The sequence below is a fragment of the Taudactylus pleione genome, unplaced genomic scaffold (genome assembly GCF_031769625.1).
Source record: "Taudactylus pleione unplaced genomic scaffold, aTauple2 ptg000282l, whole genome shotgun sequence".
NCBI lineage: Eukaryota > Metazoa > Chordata > Amphibia > Anura > Myobatrachidae > Taudactylus > Taudactylus pleione.
Window position 1 is genome coordinate 6,263,998 of NW_028284684.1, and position 18,866 is coordinate 6,282,863.

The 18,866-nt window shown below is 47.4% G+C and overlaps 1 protein-coding gene across 1 annotated transcript in view; it reads right to left on the reverse strand.

Annotated features, from left to right (window-relative positions):
- PIWIL1 (piwi like RNA-mediated gene silencing 1) overlaps positions 1 to 18,866 on the reverse strand; it is a 414,830-nt gene that overhangs the window by 198,237 nt on the left and 197,727 nt on the right. The window contains exon 9 of the mRNA XM_088482106.1: positions 540 to 651. Coding sequence (XP_088338232.1) covers positions 540 to 651 — 112 coding nt within the window. The remainder of the gene's footprint in view (positions 1 to 539; positions 652 to 18,866) is intronic.

Below are 18,866 nucleotides of genomic sequence, written 5' to 3' on the forward strand. Positions count from 1 at the left end.
AGAACACGTTACACGAGGCCTTCACCCGCAGCCGCCTCTGGTGCATCTACTACACTGAAGGCCTGGACTGCGTCGCGCACGATTCCCCTCATGAGGAATCACTTACCTGCCATTTCCCCGATTCCGATCGCAGTCCGGACCCCAGCGACGTCGCTAGCTAAGCCTCACTAAGGCCCGCCGAAATCACCAGGACATATAGCGATACTGGAGTTTCGGCATCAGCGGAGGTAGAAGTATCTGCGTCATATTCAAGTAGTCAAATGAAGGTAATACTAGACCAGTTTTTTGGAGGGATTCAGGTGAGTGACTAAAATTCCAGTTGGACTACCGCCAACAGTTGAAACATAGGAAAGAGTTGTCATTTATTTAGAAAAAGGACTACAAAATTAATATCATTAAATCCCCCATGCCCTGGTGATTCACAATCATCTGCATTTTCCAATATACGATATGGATTATTATACCAGGTTTCTAGTAATATGCAATATTTGTCAGTATATATTTGAAATTTTCTGCCAATAATTAATGAAAAATCATACTGATCTGTAGTAGTCCATGAAGCTGATTTCACTGCCGTCTGATTTCTTAAATGTTTGCTCTGGAGTAAAATCCCAGTTGATATCATCAATGCGATATGTGCGATTATTGTACCTATAATTAAATTAAAAAAAAATCAGAATGCATTATATGGTAAAATATTTACAAATGTATTAAAAGTAATTAAGTGCTGTAAAATCATTAGGACAAACATGATTAAATAAAAAAATAAATAAACTCCTAAGCCAGTGGTACCCAAACTTTCTTGAATCACAGCTCCCTTGAGTATCAGCGTTTTTTTTCCATGGCACCACAAGGCCAAAAGTTTCTTGTTGAATAATATAGAAAAAAATATTCAATTCAGTAAATTGTGTTTACCTGTTATTCTTAGGCTCAGTTATATGGCGGTGGACAGGGTTGTGCTCTGTTTGTTCACATTTATATTATTGGCGGCCACCAAAACTGGTTTTTCCTATCACATTGACAATATTTAGATTCTGGACAACCAACCTGAGGCTCCCTTGCAAGTACCCCAGGGGGCCGCGGCACCCAGTTTAGAAACCACTGTCCTTAGCTATTGTATATATTTTTAAACAGACACTATACATTAAAAACACTAATCACTTGAAAATATGTGATCACCCACACAGCAAATTTACAAATTTTTCACTGTGTTCAAAAGGTAAGATACAGTACTTAGCAAAATGTAAATGAAGAAATTTAGCTGGCTCCCATGTGACTGGGTGCTAAGCGTGATCTCCTTTGCACCCCCGGCTTCTTTTTATTCACAGCCACAGCAGCGGCTCCATACCCGGCCAAATTGGCAAATAAGGGGATCGGAAACCTGGAGACACCATATGGAGAGATTTTTCTCCCCTCAGATGCTGGCGAAACAGCAAAGAGTCAGGTCAGAGAAACGGCATGCTAAGGCCAATATGGCCACCGCGCCTGACACTGCAGAAGCCAGCCTCCACTACACCAGACAATCCTGTAACATATGAAGATGTGATAAAAGAGATTCAGGAGACTATGGGCTCCCTTATGGAATCTCATTCAGCAAAACTGACACAGGTTGCACATGATATTAAATCCCAGATAAAACAATTGGCTTACAGAGTACAGACCACAGAAGCTCATTTGAGAGAGATATTCCATGATGTAGGTGATCTTAAAACTATTACAAAATCACTTCAAAAGACTCAGTACCAATTGATAAAAAAACTGGATGACCTGGAAAATAGATTCAAAATAAACAATTTACGAATTATAGGGCTTTCTGAATCCCTTAAAGGGGTAGACTTGTATCGTTTTCTGCAAGTCTCCTTGCCTAAATTACTGAATATCCAGGAAGCCTGCTCTAATACTGTAGTAGAAAGAGCCCACCGTCTTGGTCAGATACGTACTGCAACAGATAGCACCCAGGTGGTGATATTTCACTGTCTGAATTTTCTACATAAAGACGCCATATGGTCTGCTTCCAGGAGAAATCATGATCTTCGGTGGAATGGATCAAAGATTCACATTTATCAAGACTATTCTGCAGAGATAACGAGGGCACGGAAAGAATTTACACCGGTTTGTACTCGCCTGATCAAGGAGAATAGAAAGTTTGCTTTGCTATATCCTGCACGTTTACGTATTGACGGGGCTTCTTTCCAATCTTCTCCATTCAGGAAAGATGGACACCTTTATAACTTTGTGATATTGATCAGCACAATTTATGCTCTATGGATCTTGACCCAGAATTTCATGTTGTTCATGTGTTTCTTTTAAATATGTGTTCACTGCTGGAGCCTTGGTTGCTTAATCAGATTATATAAGGGTCCTTCAATGTTTGCTTTTGTATCTCTGGGTATCTTATGATAGAGTGTTATTAATAGCCGGGTCATGCTACGAGCAAAAACACTATATTTTTCTTTATTATGGTATATCATTATTTCCACACTAAAAGTTTGAAATTACACCGGTATCGGGGTATATACCTAGTTATGTTTTTATTTTACATTGTTGGAATTGTCCCCCTCCCTTTTTCTTCCTGATGTGTGCTATCTGGTCTTCCCTTTGTACGTATACATATGGTACAGTACTAATTATTATGCCGGCTGAACCAAGCAATTATATTATTCTATGACATGGATTACTTTTTCAAAGGTGGTAAATATGACTAGTATCACATTTGGCATATGAAACGTTGGCGGCATTAACTCTCTTATTAAAAGGAAGAAAATATGACATAGCTTTCCTACAAGAAACGCATCTCTTGCCGCCAGATATTGTTAAATTGAATGCTCTACAGTGGTCTGTGTTGGCCTCTTCATCATATTCTTCTAAGGCCCCCCCCAAACCAGATATGCAGACAATTTATGAGCTACGAACCCTAATACCATGGGACCTTAACTCAGATTTTGAAACAAAATGGTTTCTATAAGTGGAGCTAATTATTGGATCGGAATAACAAGAGATATGGTAAGAACTTACCTTTGTTATCTCTGTTTCTACGAAGTCCATAGGGTCCACAGGGTGACCTTGGGGTATAGCTGGATCCTGGATCCTCGGGCACCACGGAGTTAAAGCTTTCAGCTGCTCCCAGGATGCACTTGGGTCCAACCTCCCCTATACCCCGCCCCCGAGCCACAGGCACCTCAGTTGGTAAGCAGCCCAGGCCGGAGGAGACGAAACAGAGAGAAGGAAGACTGGAACACACAAGAACCATACTCACAGAAATGGGAGACGGAAAACCGGTGACCAGTCACAGAGCCCATATGAAGCCAGGTGCGTCAGGGCGGGCGCCCTGTGGACCCTATGGACTTCGTAGAAACAGAGATAACAAAGGTAAGTTCTTACCATATCTCTTGTTTTCTACTTCAGGGTCCATAGGGGTCCACAGGGTGACCTTGGGGATGTCCCAAAGCAGTCCAACTAAGGGCGGGGACGCTCCTGTGCTGATAGGAGAACCCGGCGCCCAAAGGATGCATCCTGAGAGGCAAAGGTGTCAAACGCATAGAACCTCAAAAAGGTCTGAATGGAAGACCAGGTGGCCGCCTTACAGAGCTGAACAGCAGAGGCGCCACGTCTAGCAGCCCAAGAGGGACGCACAGACCGAGTGGAATGAGCCTTAACAGAGGCTGGAACAGGTAAACCCTCCTGCATATAAGCCTCAATAATAACAGAACGAAGCCAACGGGCTAGAGTCTGTTTGTTGGCAGGCCAACCCCTCTTGTGAAAACCAAAGAGGATAAACAAAGAATCAAACTTCCTCACAGAACTAGTCCGGTCCACATAAACCTGGAGTGCACGGACAACGTCTAAGGAAGTCTCCCCAGCCGAAAGATCAGGCGACTGAAAGGCTGGGACAACAATTTCCTGATTAATGTGGAACCTGGAAACCACCTTAGGCAGGAAATCAGGACGAGTGCGAAGCACCGCTCTGTCCTGATGAAAAATCAGAAAAGGGGGACGACAAGAAAGCGCCCCCAAATCTGAAACCCTCCTGGCAGAAGCAATTGCCAAGAGGAAAACAGTCTTAAAAGTTAGCCACTTGAGCTCCACTGACTCCAAGGGCTCAAAAGGCGGACCCTGTAAGGCCCGAAGAAGCACCGCCAAATCCCACGGGGCCACAGGTGGCACAAAGGGAGGCTGGATTCTTAAAACTCCCTGGAAAAAGGTGTGTACGTCCGGCATAGCAGCGATCCTGCGCTGGAACCACACCGACAGAGCAGACACGTGCACCTTCAGTGAGGAAAGACGTAATCCTAAGTCGAAACGCGACTGAAGGAAAGCCAAAATACGCGAAACCCGGAACACCTGGGGATCATATTTTCTGGCCTCACACCACTGAAAGTAAGTGTGCCACACTCTGTGATAGATCCTCGCGGAAGCAGGCTTGCGCGCCCTCAGCATGGTGGTAATAACGGAGCTAGAAAAGCCCCGAGACCTCAGGACGGCTGTCTCAAGAGCCACGCCGTCAAAGATAGTCGACCCAGATCCGGGTGAAGACAGGGCCCCTGAGACAACAGGTCCCGCCGTTGAGGTAGGAGGAACGGAGCGTCGATGGACAAGCTCCGCAGATCGGAGTACCACGGCCTTCTGGGCCACGCTGGGGCCACCAGGATCAGTGTGCCTCCGTCCTGTTTGAATTTGCGCAGGACCCGAGGCAGCAGAGATATCGGAGGGAACAAGTAAGCCAGTTGAAACAGCCATCTCACCGACAGCGCGTCTATCAGACTTGCGCCTGCGTCCCTTGTCCTTGACCCGTACATGGGCAGCCTGTGATTGTGACGGGACGCCATCAGGTCCAGCTCTGGCAGCCCCCACTTCTCCACGAGTAGTTGGAATACCTCTGGATGAAGCGACCATTCCCCGGGATGCACGTCGTAACGGCTGAGGAAGTCTGCCTCCCAATTGAGGACTCCTGGGATGAAAACTGCCGAGAGAGCTGGAAGATAGCGCTCCGCCCAAGCCAGGACGCGGGACACCTCCGACATCGCAGCTCGACTGCGAGTCCCTCCCTGGTGATTGATGTACGCCACTGTGGTGGCGTTGTCTGACTGCACCTGAACAGCCCTTCCGTGAAGAGCGGTGCCGGACGACTGCAGGGCTCTGTATACTGCCCTCAGTTCCAGGATGTTGATGGGAAGAATCGCTTCCTCCGCCGACCAACGACCCTGAAGTGACAAGGAGCCTGTCACCGCCCCCCAACCCCGGAGACTGGCATCTGTCGTGAGCAGAACCCATTCCGGGATCCAAAAGGGGCGCCCTTCTAGGAGATGAGCTGTCTGCAGCCACCAGGCTAGAGACAGACGCACCTCCGAGGACAACATCAGCATCTGAGAGCGGATCCTGTGTGGCAATCCATTCCATTCCGAAAGAATCAGCCCCTGCAGGGGCCTGGAATGGAACTGGGCAAACTCCACCATGTCGAATGCCGACACCATGGACCCCAAAACTCTCATCGCTGAGTGCACCGACACTCTGCCACTGCTCAGACAGCCGTGAATCCGCAGCTGTAAGGAGGAGACCTTCTCTGGAGTCAGAAAAATCCGTTGCTGACGAGAGTCCAGCAGGGCCCCCAAATGAACCATCCGCTGTGATGGGATGAGGGAGGACTTCTTCCAGTTGATCAACCAGCCGTGCGCCTGTAGACAAGTGACCGTCAGGTGGAGATGCTGGATCAGTACCTCCGGGGAGCTTGCCAGCAAGAGGAGGTCATCTAGATACGGTAGCAACCGTATCCCCTGGCTCCGAAGGTGAGCCGCCATGACCGCCATCACCTTGGTAAATACCCTTGGTGCCGTGGAGAGACCAAAGGGTAGAGCCCTGAATTGGTAGTGGTTGTGTAGAATAGCAAACTGCAGAAACTGTTGGTGCGATGTTGCTATAGGCACATGGAGGTAGGCGTCCTGGATATCCAGGGAGACCATATAATCCCCCGGTTCCATCGCCAGAATGATGGAACGCAAAGTTTCCATCCTGAATTTGGGAACCCTGAGAAACCTGTTCAGGGACTTCAAATTGAGTATGGGGCGATGAGAGCCATTGGGTTTCTGCACCAGAAACAGCGTAGAGTAATACTCCATCCCACGTTGAGACTGTGGTACGGGTATAATGACCCCCGCCGTCAGCAAGGCCTCTATGGCTTCCTGAACCTGCAAGGCCTTGGTTTTGTCCTGAGAAGGACTTGTGCAAAAAAACTGGCAAGGCGGCCTGTGCCGAAAAGACAGTGCGTACCCCTGGGAGACCACTTCTCGCACCCAGGCATCCGTGGTGGTATTGTGCCAGCACTGGGCGAATTGAAGAAGTCGGCCTCCCACTCTGGGGTCCCCCAGAGGGAGGCCCGTCCCATCACGCAGAAGGCTTATCTTCTGGCTTGGAAGAAGGGCGCCTAGCACTCCAGGCTTGCTTCTTTGGCTTTGAGGCGGTCTTGGGTGCGGACTGCCTCGGGAAAGACTGACCCTTTGCCCTGCCCTGAACCCGAAAGGAACGAAAGGCCGAGCTCCGGACCTTAGCAGGTGTAGTAGCTGAAGGGAGGAAGGCTGACTTGGATTTCGCCAGGGTATCTACTATTTTGTCCAGGTCCGGACCAAATAGTAATTCTCCATTAAAAGGTAAGGCCTCCAAGCCTTTCTTTGAATCCGCGTCTGCTCTCCAAGACCGCAACCACAAGGATCTACGAGCAGACACTGCTGCCGCCGAAACCCTAGAGGTCAACAGGCTAGCATCCAAAGATGCTTCTCCAATGTAGGAGGCTGCATCTCTCATCTGTCCTAACAATGCCCTCTGGACGTCCGGAGCTTCATCCGTAAACGCGTCCTCCAAGGCGTTGGCCCACCCCTCAATGGCCTTGGCCACCCAGGAGATGGCCATGGACGGCCGGGCTACCGCCCCTGAGAGAGAATAAATAGACTTTAAACAAGTCTCCACCTTCCTGTCCGTAGGATCCTTCAGCGAGGATATAGACGGCAATGGCAAAGTAGCACTCCTGATGAGGCGTGTTACATGGGAATCGACTGCAGGCGGAGTTTCCCATTTCTTACAATGCGCCTCCGGGAATGGATAATTGGACGCCAAGCGTTTCTGTGGCAGGAAACGCTTACTGGGTGTCTGCCAGGCCACCGCCATGTGATCAGTCAACTGATCAGACAAGGGGAACACTGCAGAAGTAACCTTAGCTCTTTTAAAACTAGGATACCTCGACTTGGGAGCGGGTGCCTCATCCTCAATCAGAAGAATGGCCCGCACCGCCTTAACCAGAGCCCGCACATTGATGGAAGACTTACTGTCTACCTCCTGGACTGAGGCATCTGAGTCATCCTGCACCTCACCATCGTCCGAGGACCCCTCAGAATCCGGAAGATGCGCAGCCTGCGCCATGACTGAGCGTTTAGACGCCCTGGAGGGCACGTCACTGCGCAACATCGACTGAAAGCCCGAAGATGTTGCCGCCAAATCTTGGACAGTGTGGGAAAGCGCATCCACCCAGGGTGGAGGAGTTGCCACAGGAGCCTGAAACGGCACCACAGCCTGCTGTGCCACAGGGGTGGACTGAATATACATTGGCAACCCTGCATAGGGACCAACAGGCTGAGACCCCGGGGGAGTCTGCAATAATTGTGGGACACCCGGGGAATGGGGGATGGCAGGCTGGGGCAACGCCCTAGTAGGGGTGGCAGTCGGGACCGACAGACGGTCCGCGATGGACACCAGCACCTGGGTAAACATCGCCCACGGTGGCTCCTGCGACATGGGAGGTTTAGACATACCAGGGAGCGCCTGGCACTGTCCGCACAGGCCGTCCTGTGACAAATCCTCCCTATCAACTCCTGCAGAACAGCGCCTGCAGGAGAACAATACCGTAGCCCCGGAGTGCTCAATCTCCTCCTCGGACATGACGTTGGAAGAAAACGTGCGCACTCACCCGTGTGCTGGACAACAGCCCACAATATGGCACCGTGTAGCACACAACTGTATGTGACGGACCTCACAAATACGTGATTTATATAGGTGAGGTCTGTAGAAACACCCTTCCCCCGCACACCTGTAGGGCTTGTAGGAGAAGGAAAGGGATAGGTATAGGCTGACAGTAAGTAGAAAAAAGACACAGACAGGCAGCACTAGCAAAAGTCACATACCATGCAGGAAGATATACTCACTGCACCTTTCCACTACAATCAACCTGCCCAGATTCAGTGTCTGGGAGGGCTATAGTGCTGTGTACACTGTCCTTCTGCAGGGGAGAGGTACACAGGGGGACCGGTCCGCGTGCTCCCTGAGAGTATCCACACTGCCACAGAGAAAATGGCCGCTGGAGACCTCAGAGGAGGAGTGGCCGTGTAGCTGCAGCTCAGCGACGCCAGACTACGAGCTGAAAGGCGCGCTGAGCTGAGGGGAGGAGCCGCTAGACACGGAAGGCTTCCTCCCCTGGCTAGCATATTAACCCCAGGGCTTGCCGGCATCCCGCTTGCCGCTTAATTTACCCTGGTGGTCTAGTGGTCTGGCGGGGTATGCCTCCGCTGGAGGGGGGGCCCGCCGCCACCGCTAGCGCCCCCGGTCTGTCCCCTAGAACCGGGGGCATGGGACTGCATTTGAAAGGAACCCGCGCACCGCCGCTAATCAGCGGTGCGCGGCTTACCTGATCTCCCCGGCGTCTTCCGGCAGCAGTCCCGGGGGAAACCAGAGTCCGGCTAGTACAGACTCTGGCTTCCCCCGCCGCGATCCCCAGTTCAGTGCTGGCGTCGCGGCGCCAGCAGGGAGAAGGAGCGGCAGCGTGGGCGTCTGTACAGACAGCCCAGCGCTGCCGCTCTGTAGAAAAACTGTAGTAAAAAATAAATAAATAAATTTAACTAAGTTAAATAAAAAATTAAAAGCTTTAGGGGGCTGCTCCAGCAGCCCACCCCGCAGGGTGACCCGACTCCGGCCGGGCACCATCTAAAACTGAGGTGCCTGTGGCTCGGGGGCGGGGTATAGGGGAGGTTGGACCCAAGTGCATCCTGGGAGCAGCTGAAAGCTTTAACTCCGTGGTGCCCGAGGATCCAGGATCCAACTATACCCCAAGGTCACCCTGTGGACCCCTATGGACCCTGAAGTAGAAAAACAAGACCTGCATATAAGTTTAGATCTTTATGTTTTAATACGTTTGGATTTTTATTAATGCCTTTATTAAACTGTGTTTCTAGTCACCTGACAAAATGGGTAAAAAAAAGCCGTTTTCCACAAAAAAGTATCGCGGATGACGTAATTTTGCCGCATTCAATTTCGCGTACGCGAAAACGCAATGCAATGTAATTGGCGAAAAAGATTCGCCTATGAATAGGTGGTGATAAAAAGTGTAGAATTGCGGTTTTGGGGTGCAAACGTCAGCCCCCCCAAAGCAAAACTGCGTAAAAAAAAAACTAAAGAAAAAAGAGGAACACCCCCAAAAAATGACTTTGCAACTGGGAGCAAAAAAGTGTAAAATTGGGGGTACAAACTGTAAACTAGCAAAATAGACTTTTGGGGGTTCTGCAAGTATGGGGGAGTTTTTTTTGTTTGATTGCAGGTGCTTGCTGAAGGTGCGTTTTTTAAAACTTCACTTTTGAGATTTTAAGCCATGCTTGCATCCATTTTTAAAGTACCCCAAATTTGACTGGACTACTGCTTAATGCTATTCTTCACCACTTGTGCAAAGACGCTAATTAGAGGCAATTGACAGCACTTAAGTACCCCAAATAGTTTCAGTCCATTCATTGTGACCGCAGCGTATAGGGGCTGCACGGCATGTCCGTAAGTGCCAGGCACGCCCCCAGGAGTGACGGAAAGAGGGCACGTCATAAGGACATGCCCCTTTTCTTTGGCCACGCCCCCTTAGTGCTTACATTTATTATTACTACCTCTCACGTTCCAAGCAAGGATATTAATTATAGCTGTTACCATTACTTAATAAGGAAAAACACATATCCAACAATGCACATGTACCCCAGAAATTGTAAAGAGAGACCAGACCACATAACACCAGTACCCCCCCTCCCCCCCCCAAAAAAAACCCCCCACCCTGTATACCTAACCCCAACCTTGGCATACCTAGATCTGAACCAACCCACGAAAGAAGGAAAAAAAAGAAGGGAATTTAATAACACAAGGTGCCCACCCTCCTAACTACCTACCTGGGGAGGGGGGGGGGGGGCAAAGTATGTGATGACCCCCTGAACACAGGAGGCCCTCCAGTACCATATACCCCCGGGGCAAAACAGAAAAACAATATACACTAAGAAAGGCACAGAGCTATCAATTCCACATTCTTACTAAAAAGCAAATCAAATAAAATAGTGTTGCATAAGAAAAGCAACTGCATACACAAAAATATATGCATAAAATATACAATACTACATAACAATGATGCAATCTATAAAAACAAACTTAGTGCACGGCACTTCTAAAAAACTCAACTATAATATGGTTGAGTCTCCCATATCCAAAATGCTTGGGACCAGGGGTATTTTGGATATCGGAATATTCCGTATTTTGGAATAATTGAATACCATATTGAAATGTGTTAGGAATAGGGCTTAAATCTAAACACAGAATGCATTTATGATTCATATACACCTTATACACACAGCCTGAAGGTCATTTTATACAATATTTTCAATAATTTTGTGGCTCAAACAAAGTTTCTGTAGATGCATGAAATTAATTTATGTCATATACACCTTATACACACAGCCAATAGGTCATTTTATACTTTATTTTTAATAATGTTGTGCCTTAAACAAAGTTTGTGTACATTGAACCATCAACAATCAAAGGTTTCACTATCTCAGTCATGCTAAAAATATTCCGTATTTTGGAATATTCCGTATTTCGGAATATTTGGATATGGGATACTCAACCTGTACATGCATAATGAGATACTAAATAAAGGTACATATGTGTATGTACTGTACATATAGGTATATCAGCACTACTAAAATATAGAATTGCGCCAAAAACTGACAAATAATCAGCAAAAATACATTACTATAACATTTGTAAATGCAGCAATAAGTAGTAAAAGGACCTCAATAAATCAGTCATTCGACAAAGGTCTCCTGGCCGGCATGTGACGATCTAACCACAACGCAGCATCTTTAGGAGTAGAAAATACTCCTAAATAGTCTCTCCATCCGCAACAACTCGCAGCCATGAGAAAAACAGCATAGTGTAGGGGAGATTAAGCTCACAGAGCAGTCTCTTTATCGGGAGAAATTGAGCCTGCTCCTTCTGGACCTCTATGGAGAAATCAGGAAATGACAAAATCTGAGAACCATTATGTTCCAGAGGTACTTTAGTAGGAGCCATACGCACCACCGCATCACGGTCCATATAATGCAAAACTTGGCGATGAGGGTACGCGGCCTGGAGACAACGCTCGTGTAGGAACATGGTGGGCCCGCTCCACAGCAAAATGAGATGAAAAGGCCTCTCTGCCAAACACCCCCAGAAGCTACTTAAGAAATTCCTCAGGGTTGGCACCTTCCTCCTTTTCCGGAAAGCCTACAAATCTGATATTATTACACCGAAGATGCCCTTCCATATCAGACAGTTTTCTGTGCAACGCAGCCATCTGAGAATCCGATGTATTTGCTCTCACTTTCAGAGGGGACACTGTATCCTCCAACGTAAAAGCGCGCGTTTCCACCTCACCCACACGCTCACGATGAAGATCATTGTGAATGATGGATAAATCAGATTGTACCTCATCAATTTTATCAGTGAGCCTCTTTTCATTAGCTGCGACAGCATCCAGCACATGTTGTAATGCAACAACAGGGGAGTCCCCAGATTACAAAGTAGCTGGTGGAGATGCAGGGGGCGTCCCACTGCCCGGATCATCAGTAAGTGGAGGCTGGGAACTAGAGGGCCTTGAAAATCTTTCTAGTTTGGCAGCTGCAGCAGAAATGGTTTTTTTTACCCATTTTGTCAGGTGACTAGAAACACTGAAGATGGCTGTGTTGTAGCAGCAGCTACTGAGTTCGGGTAATAACCCTCCCACAAAATGGCGGCCGTGCATACTACACAGGAGTGGCAAGGCTGTCCTGTGTATATTTATTTGGTCCCACTCTACTCCTTCAATACAGAGGGACCTGGCCAGGTGAAACCAGTGGCGCTTATACTAAGCGTTAAGCATACATCGCTCTGCACAGAAGCGACTGACAGGAGAGAGACAGCCCTAGAAAGGTGGCCAGTCCCCTTACAGCCACAACAAACAAACTTCGCAGGCTTACGTGGACACCCCGGGCAAAGTGAACCTGCTGGAAGGGTAGGTCAGTGTGTGGAGTCTTAGGGGAATGGGCTGTTACTGGTGCCGGAGAGAGACGCATTGACAAAGCCAAGCAGTTTAGACACTACACGGTTGGATCATATGACAGCTTTGATGCTCCCAGGCAAGGGGGATAAAAGGACACTGTCACCACCAACGCAGCACACCTTGAAAAAGACTCTATTCGAGTTGAAACGCGTTGGTGGAGGACTGCATTAACCGGTGGCTGTAACATTTGGGCGAGGATTGCATGGTAAGGAATGGAGATTCCATGTCCTGTTCCCGGGAAGCTATGTGGAATAATCTACTTACTGTATGTGAGACATGGTGTGCATGAAAAAAGGCCCTATCCGGTACACAGATTTTGATGGATTAATGTAAGTTGTGTTTTTTATCTCTTATAGTACCATTAAAAAGCAATATTACACAATTTCCTGGATTTGTTTTCTCCTCTATATGATCCAAATGTGGAGAACACCGGTTGGAAAATTGTACAACTAGTCATAGTCCAGGAAGTTTGGGACTTTGAACCTTTAAAAGTGGAATGAAACAAGTATTTTTCTTATATGCTGAATGTCTCTTTGGAACTATTAAGGAATAAGTTGATAAATTAATTCTATTGAACTTCACCTGGTTCCCTAGAAGGGAGCGCATCAATACCTATATTTTCTTCTTATTGTATGTATATTAGGTGTGGTGTGACCACCCCATTGGTTTTTTGTGCAGCATCCATTCTTTGAAGCGCGGGATACACATTTTATTATTGTTCAATACTAATGCTAGCTAACCCCCCCTCCCACGGCTTACACTAAGGGAGCCCCGGCTTACCTTAGTTTGGTCTGTCGTCCTCCTGGATTCCGGCATCGGGATTAAGATAGGTTTCGGTATTTAGACGCCTATTTTAAGCCCCTTGTCGGGCTTCCCCGTCGGGGTTCAGACCGGTCTCATAACTACATACCCTCAAATAAGCAACAGGGCGAAAGAAACCTTGGGTTTGATACCATCGTAGGGAGTATAGAATAAATGATCATATAAGTAAGGGAAGGAAAAGCACATGAATAAAGAGAGCCCTGCTGATTAGAGCTTACATTTTAAAAAGTAGATTAAAATTCTACTGGGGTAGATTTACTAATCGTGGTCATTTGCGGATGTTCCCAGGTACTGTCAAATTAGGGTTTCCCCATTTAATCCTATGGGGAGTGTCCCTGAGTGACCTCTCAATTGTGATGTGGCTCCTGGAGCACTAGTGGCGGTTTTTGTTTTGCTAAGATTCAGAGATGCTATATGGACCAAAGAGAGCGTAAATCTCTTCTTTATACAAGTAGCAAATGGGTAAACATAGGCTGTGAATGGGTGTTTTAATTCGGCAAGTCTACAATACTCAGTGTATTAAAAAAAGGACAGCATCTCCGACACTGAGAAAGGTACTTTATAGATTAAAACTTCATTTTGACACTTCAGTTGTGTAAAACTAGTCCCTTACTCTCCATAAATGGGAGCCTAGCAATATAGTACTGTTAAAGTTAGTATCAGCAATTAAGATGTAAGTGGTCAAACACCATCTTACCCAATATAGGGCTGCAATTGGCAAATAAAGGATGATTCAACAAATAAATTGATAAACGATAATTAAAACATAATCAAATTATTTATTAGTTAGATTAATGGCATCATATTACAACTCTCTATTGTCATAGATAAATTTTTTTTTAATAAAATTGTTATCACTATTGTAGACAACAATGGTTAAAGGAATAGTTAAAAATACAAATAATTTAAAAACACAGTATCACAAGTTAAAAATCAGACTGCATTTTACAGTACAGTCAGTGTTGAATTAATTATTTAGTTTTCCATTTAATTATTCCATAACCATTGTTGACTACAATAGTGAAAACAATTTGTTTAAAAGATTCTTTTAAAAAAGTTTTCCTTTAAATGCCTAGTCTTGCTCCCTCCACTTTCAAAGTGCATGGCTTTGGAAACTGTCTCATATTTTCAAATGCATGGATTTTCCAAAATCGATGAAAACATGTTGGTTAAATTTTTGCTATCATGTAATGCCAGTCTCTTCTTTAAGCTGTGCACAGCGGGCGACCCACGAGGGACCCACAGAGCGACTAGTATGAACAGAGACGGTTTAAGGCATAGGAAGGCCAGCCTGCGTGTAAACCTGTGAGATAGTTATGCAAAGCCATCTGGCCACAGTCTGTTTGTTAAATCTTATGAAATCCATGTAGGACAAAGGGTATCAGTTTTCTTGATGGAACTAGTACGGTTCATGTAGATCCTAAGAGCACAGACCACATCCAAGGAGGCCTCACCTGCCGAGAGGTCTGGCAATTAGAAACCTGGAACTACTATTTCCTCATTAAGGTGGAAACGAGACCACCTTGGGAAGGAAGCCAGGACGAGTTCAAAGAACAGCCCTGTCCTGATGAAAGATCAGAAATGGAGAACGACAGGAGAGCGCCCCCAAATCTGACACCCTACGGGCAGACGCAATAACCAGAAGAAAAAGTCTTTGCAGTGAGCCTTTTGATGTCTACTGATTCCAGGGGTTCAAATGGAGACCCCTGAAGTGCGTGGAGAACCACTGACAAATCCCACGGAGCCACAGGAGGGACAAATGGAGAATGAATACAGAGAACACCCTGAAGGAAGGTGCGAACATCCGGCAGTGGAGCAATTCTGCGCTGTAACCAGATGGACAGAGCAGAGACGTGTACTTTCAGAGAGGCGAAACGCAGTCAGAGATCCAATCCAGCTTGAAGAAAGGCAAGGAGGGTCATAGCTTCCGGTGGCACACCAGCAGAAGTATGTATGCCACACCCGGTGATATATCAGGGCGGAGGCCGGCTTACGCGCTCGGAGCATGGTCTGGACCACAGACCAAGAGAAACCTTTGGACCTTAGGAGGGATGTCTCAAGAGCCATACTGTCAAAGACAAATGGGTAAGATCCGGATGTAGAAGGGACCCCAAGAGAACAGTTCTGGTCGTTGAGGAAGTCGGTAAGGAGCGGATATTGAGGGACGCTGAAGATTAGAGCACCAATGGCGTCTTCAGCCAAGCCTGAGCTACCAACAGGACAGTGCCCCCGCCATGCTTGAATTTCCGAAGGACCTGAGGAAGAAGGGAGACGGGAGGAAAGAAGTTCGCCAGATGGAAGGTCCACTTCACTGACAAGGCATCTACGAAGGTTGCTTCGGGGTCCCTTGCCCTGGACCCGTACACCCTAAGCTTGTGGTTGTGTCGTGAGGCCATGAGGTCTACGTCTGGTAGATACCACATTTTTCCGCTAGAAGCTGAAAGACTTCTAGATGTAGACACCACTCCCCGGAATGCACATCGTGACGGCTGAAGAAATCTGCTTCCCAATTGAGAATCCTCGGGATGAACACCGCAGAAATGGGCGGGAGATGACGTTCGGCCCATGTGAGAATGCGTGCCACTTCTACCATTGCCGACCGACTGAGAGTGCCTCCCTGGTGATTGAAGTAGGCTGTATTTGTACTGGCCTGCCCTGAAGGATGTGCTGAGCCACAGTGAGGGCTCTGTAGATGGCTCTGAGCTCCAGGATGTTGATTGGTAAGACCCCCTCGGTAGGATTCCAACAGCCATTGAAGGAGTGTGGGCCAGTCACTGCGCCCCACCCACAGAGGCTTGCGTCTGTGGTGAGGAGCACCAAATCCGGGATCCAGAAGGGGTGACACTTGTTTCAGTGGGACGTCTGTAACCACCAGGAGAGGTATAGGCGAACTTCCGGAGAGAGGACCATCCTCTGGGATCTGATCAGATGGGACAGCCCATTCCACCTGTAGAGGATTAGGTGTTGTAGGGACCTGGAGTGGAACTGAGCGAACTAGACCATGTCAAGATGGATACCATGGACCCAAAGGTCTGCATTGTCGAGTGAATTGACACTTGGCGACTGTGGAGTAACATGTGCACTCGTTGCTGCAGTACGGAGATTTTGTCTGCTGCCAGGAAGATTTTCTGAAATTGAAAATCTAGAAGGGTTCCCAGAAGTACCATCCTTTGAGAAGGGGTCAGGGAAGACTTTTTCCAGTAGATTAACCAGCCGTGTGTTTGTACAAAGGAAATGGTTATCTGAAGATGGCAGTGAAGGACCTCTGGAGTGCGTGCTAACATCAAGAGGTCATCCAAGTATGAGAGTAGTCTGACCCCCCTGACGACGAAGGTGGGTCGCCATCACTGCCATGATTTTGATAAAGACCGGCGGAGCCGTGGAAATCCCAAAAGGCAGTGCTTGAAATTGGAAATGTTGCTATAGCGCAGCAAAACAGAGATATCACTGAGAGGGCGCAAAAGATAGATATAGGTAAACGTCCTGAATGTCCAGAGACACTATAAAGTCCCTAGGTTCCATAGCTAGGACAATAGAGCGGAGGATTTCTATACGAAACCTGGGCACCCTGATAAGCTTGTTCAGAGACTTGAGATTGAGGATAAGCAGATGAGACCCACTGGGCTTCTGAACCTCGAAATGGGTAGAGTAATAACCCTTACCTCGCTGTGACGACGGGACCAGAATTATTACCCCCGAGTGCAGCAAGGACTGAATAGCCGTCTGGAAGAGCAGAGCTTTGCTCAGGTCTCATGGAGGACTTATGTAAAAGAACTGCTGGGGGGGCCGTCTCAGGAATGAGAGGGTGTACCCGTGAGAGACCACTTCTTGTACCCAGGCATCTGTGGTGGTTTGAGGCCAGTACTGAAGAAGTCGGCCTCCCACCCTGGGATACCCCAGAGGGAGGCCTGCTCCGTCAGGCTTGTCCTCGGATTTGGCACCTGGACGTCTAGTAGCCCAGGCCTGGTCCTGGGCTTGGAGGCCTTTGCGGAAGCCGACTGCTGTGGAAAGGACTGACCTTTAGCTTTTCCCTGGGGAAGAGAGGACCTAAAGGATGAGATAAGAGGCCTTGGTCTAAAAGATGCTGAGGCAGGAACGCAGTCTTAGAAGCTGGTCCAGAGTTGGCCAAGATTTTGGCTACCTTGGAAAACAGGATCCCCCAGTATAAAGCAGTAATTCCGAGGACTTCTTAGGGGTAAATTTACTAAAGTGAGAGTTTTTAAAAGTGAGTTTTAGTAGAGATGTAGCAACCAATCAGATTCTACTTAACATTTAACTAGCACCTTCTAGAAGATAATAGCTAGAATCTAATCGGTTACTATGGGCAACATCTCTTCTAAAACTCACTTCTAAAAACTCTCACTTTAGTAAATTTACCCCTTAGAGTCTGTGTCGGCCTTTCATAATTGAAGCCAAATGATACGTCGGGCTACCACTGAAGTATCATATGCCTTGGAAACGAGGAGACCAGTATCCAAAGCCGCTTCTCTTAAACAGGCGGCTGCATCCCTGATGTGCGAGATGTAGGACAGCTGTTCCAGAGAAGCATCAGAGGGAATTGTGTTCTGTAGAGCACCTTCCCAGCTCTCAATGGTTTTGGCCACCCAGGCAGTAGCCATGGCTGAACGAGTAATAGCTCCTGTAAGAGAATACACAGATCTGAGCCAAGCTTCAATCCTTCTACCCATCGTCTCCTTTATGAGGGTGCCATTGGGACAGGTAAAGTAGAGCCATTAACTAGACGTGTTACGTGGGAATCTACCGCTGGGGGAACTTCCAATTTAGCGTCATCAGCTGCTGGAATAGAATAAAAAGAAATCTCTTGCCTGGCGTATTCCATGACTCGCTCATGAGGTCAGAAAGCTGATCAGAGTGAGAAAATTCCGCCCAAAATAACTTTTTGTCGTTTAAAGAGTGGCTCTATTGCCTTAGGAATGGGATCCATCTTCTATTTGAAGAATTGATTTGACAGCCCTCACTAGTGCAGGTACATTCAATTTAGACTGAAGCTCTCACTTTGCAAGTTGATGAAAGGCTGTAGAAGTAGCCGCTAGACTCTGCACTTAGGTAGAGAGCATGTCTATCCATGGAGGAGGCATAGTAGTTACTGATATCGCCGGGTGTACGGTCCTGAGCAGAGGCTGGAGGGGCAGAATGGCCTGGTGTAGTATAAAAAGATACACAAAGACCATCTTGAATCAAATCCTCCTGGCTTAATCCTGCTGTACAGAAATTGCAAGAGAGTAGCCTGTTTGTTACCCTTGCCTTTGCTAGACCTAGGTGCAAGTGTATAACACACAATATGGCACTGTAGTAAAGTACAACAAACAGTATGTAACAGCCTTCACAAATTCAGATAGATGTGAAGTACAGTGAACCCCTTATACACCAGTACAGTAGAAAGAAAAACAGACAGCAGAGCTAGCACAAGTCACATACATTGCATAGTATAAACTATCATTGCAATGGGCACTAGATTGAACAACACAGACTACAGTGACTGGTAGGAAATAGCGCTGTATAACCTGGCTCCTAGGAGAGGTATATATGGAGACTGGACCCAGCGTCCTGGAGACCTGTGGCTGCTGAAGAAAATGGCTGCAGTGGGTCTCTGAATAGGCGGAGGGTGAAGGAGGAGCAGCTCAGAGGCGGCAAGACCGCAGTGGAATGGGGCCAGGAGCTGGGG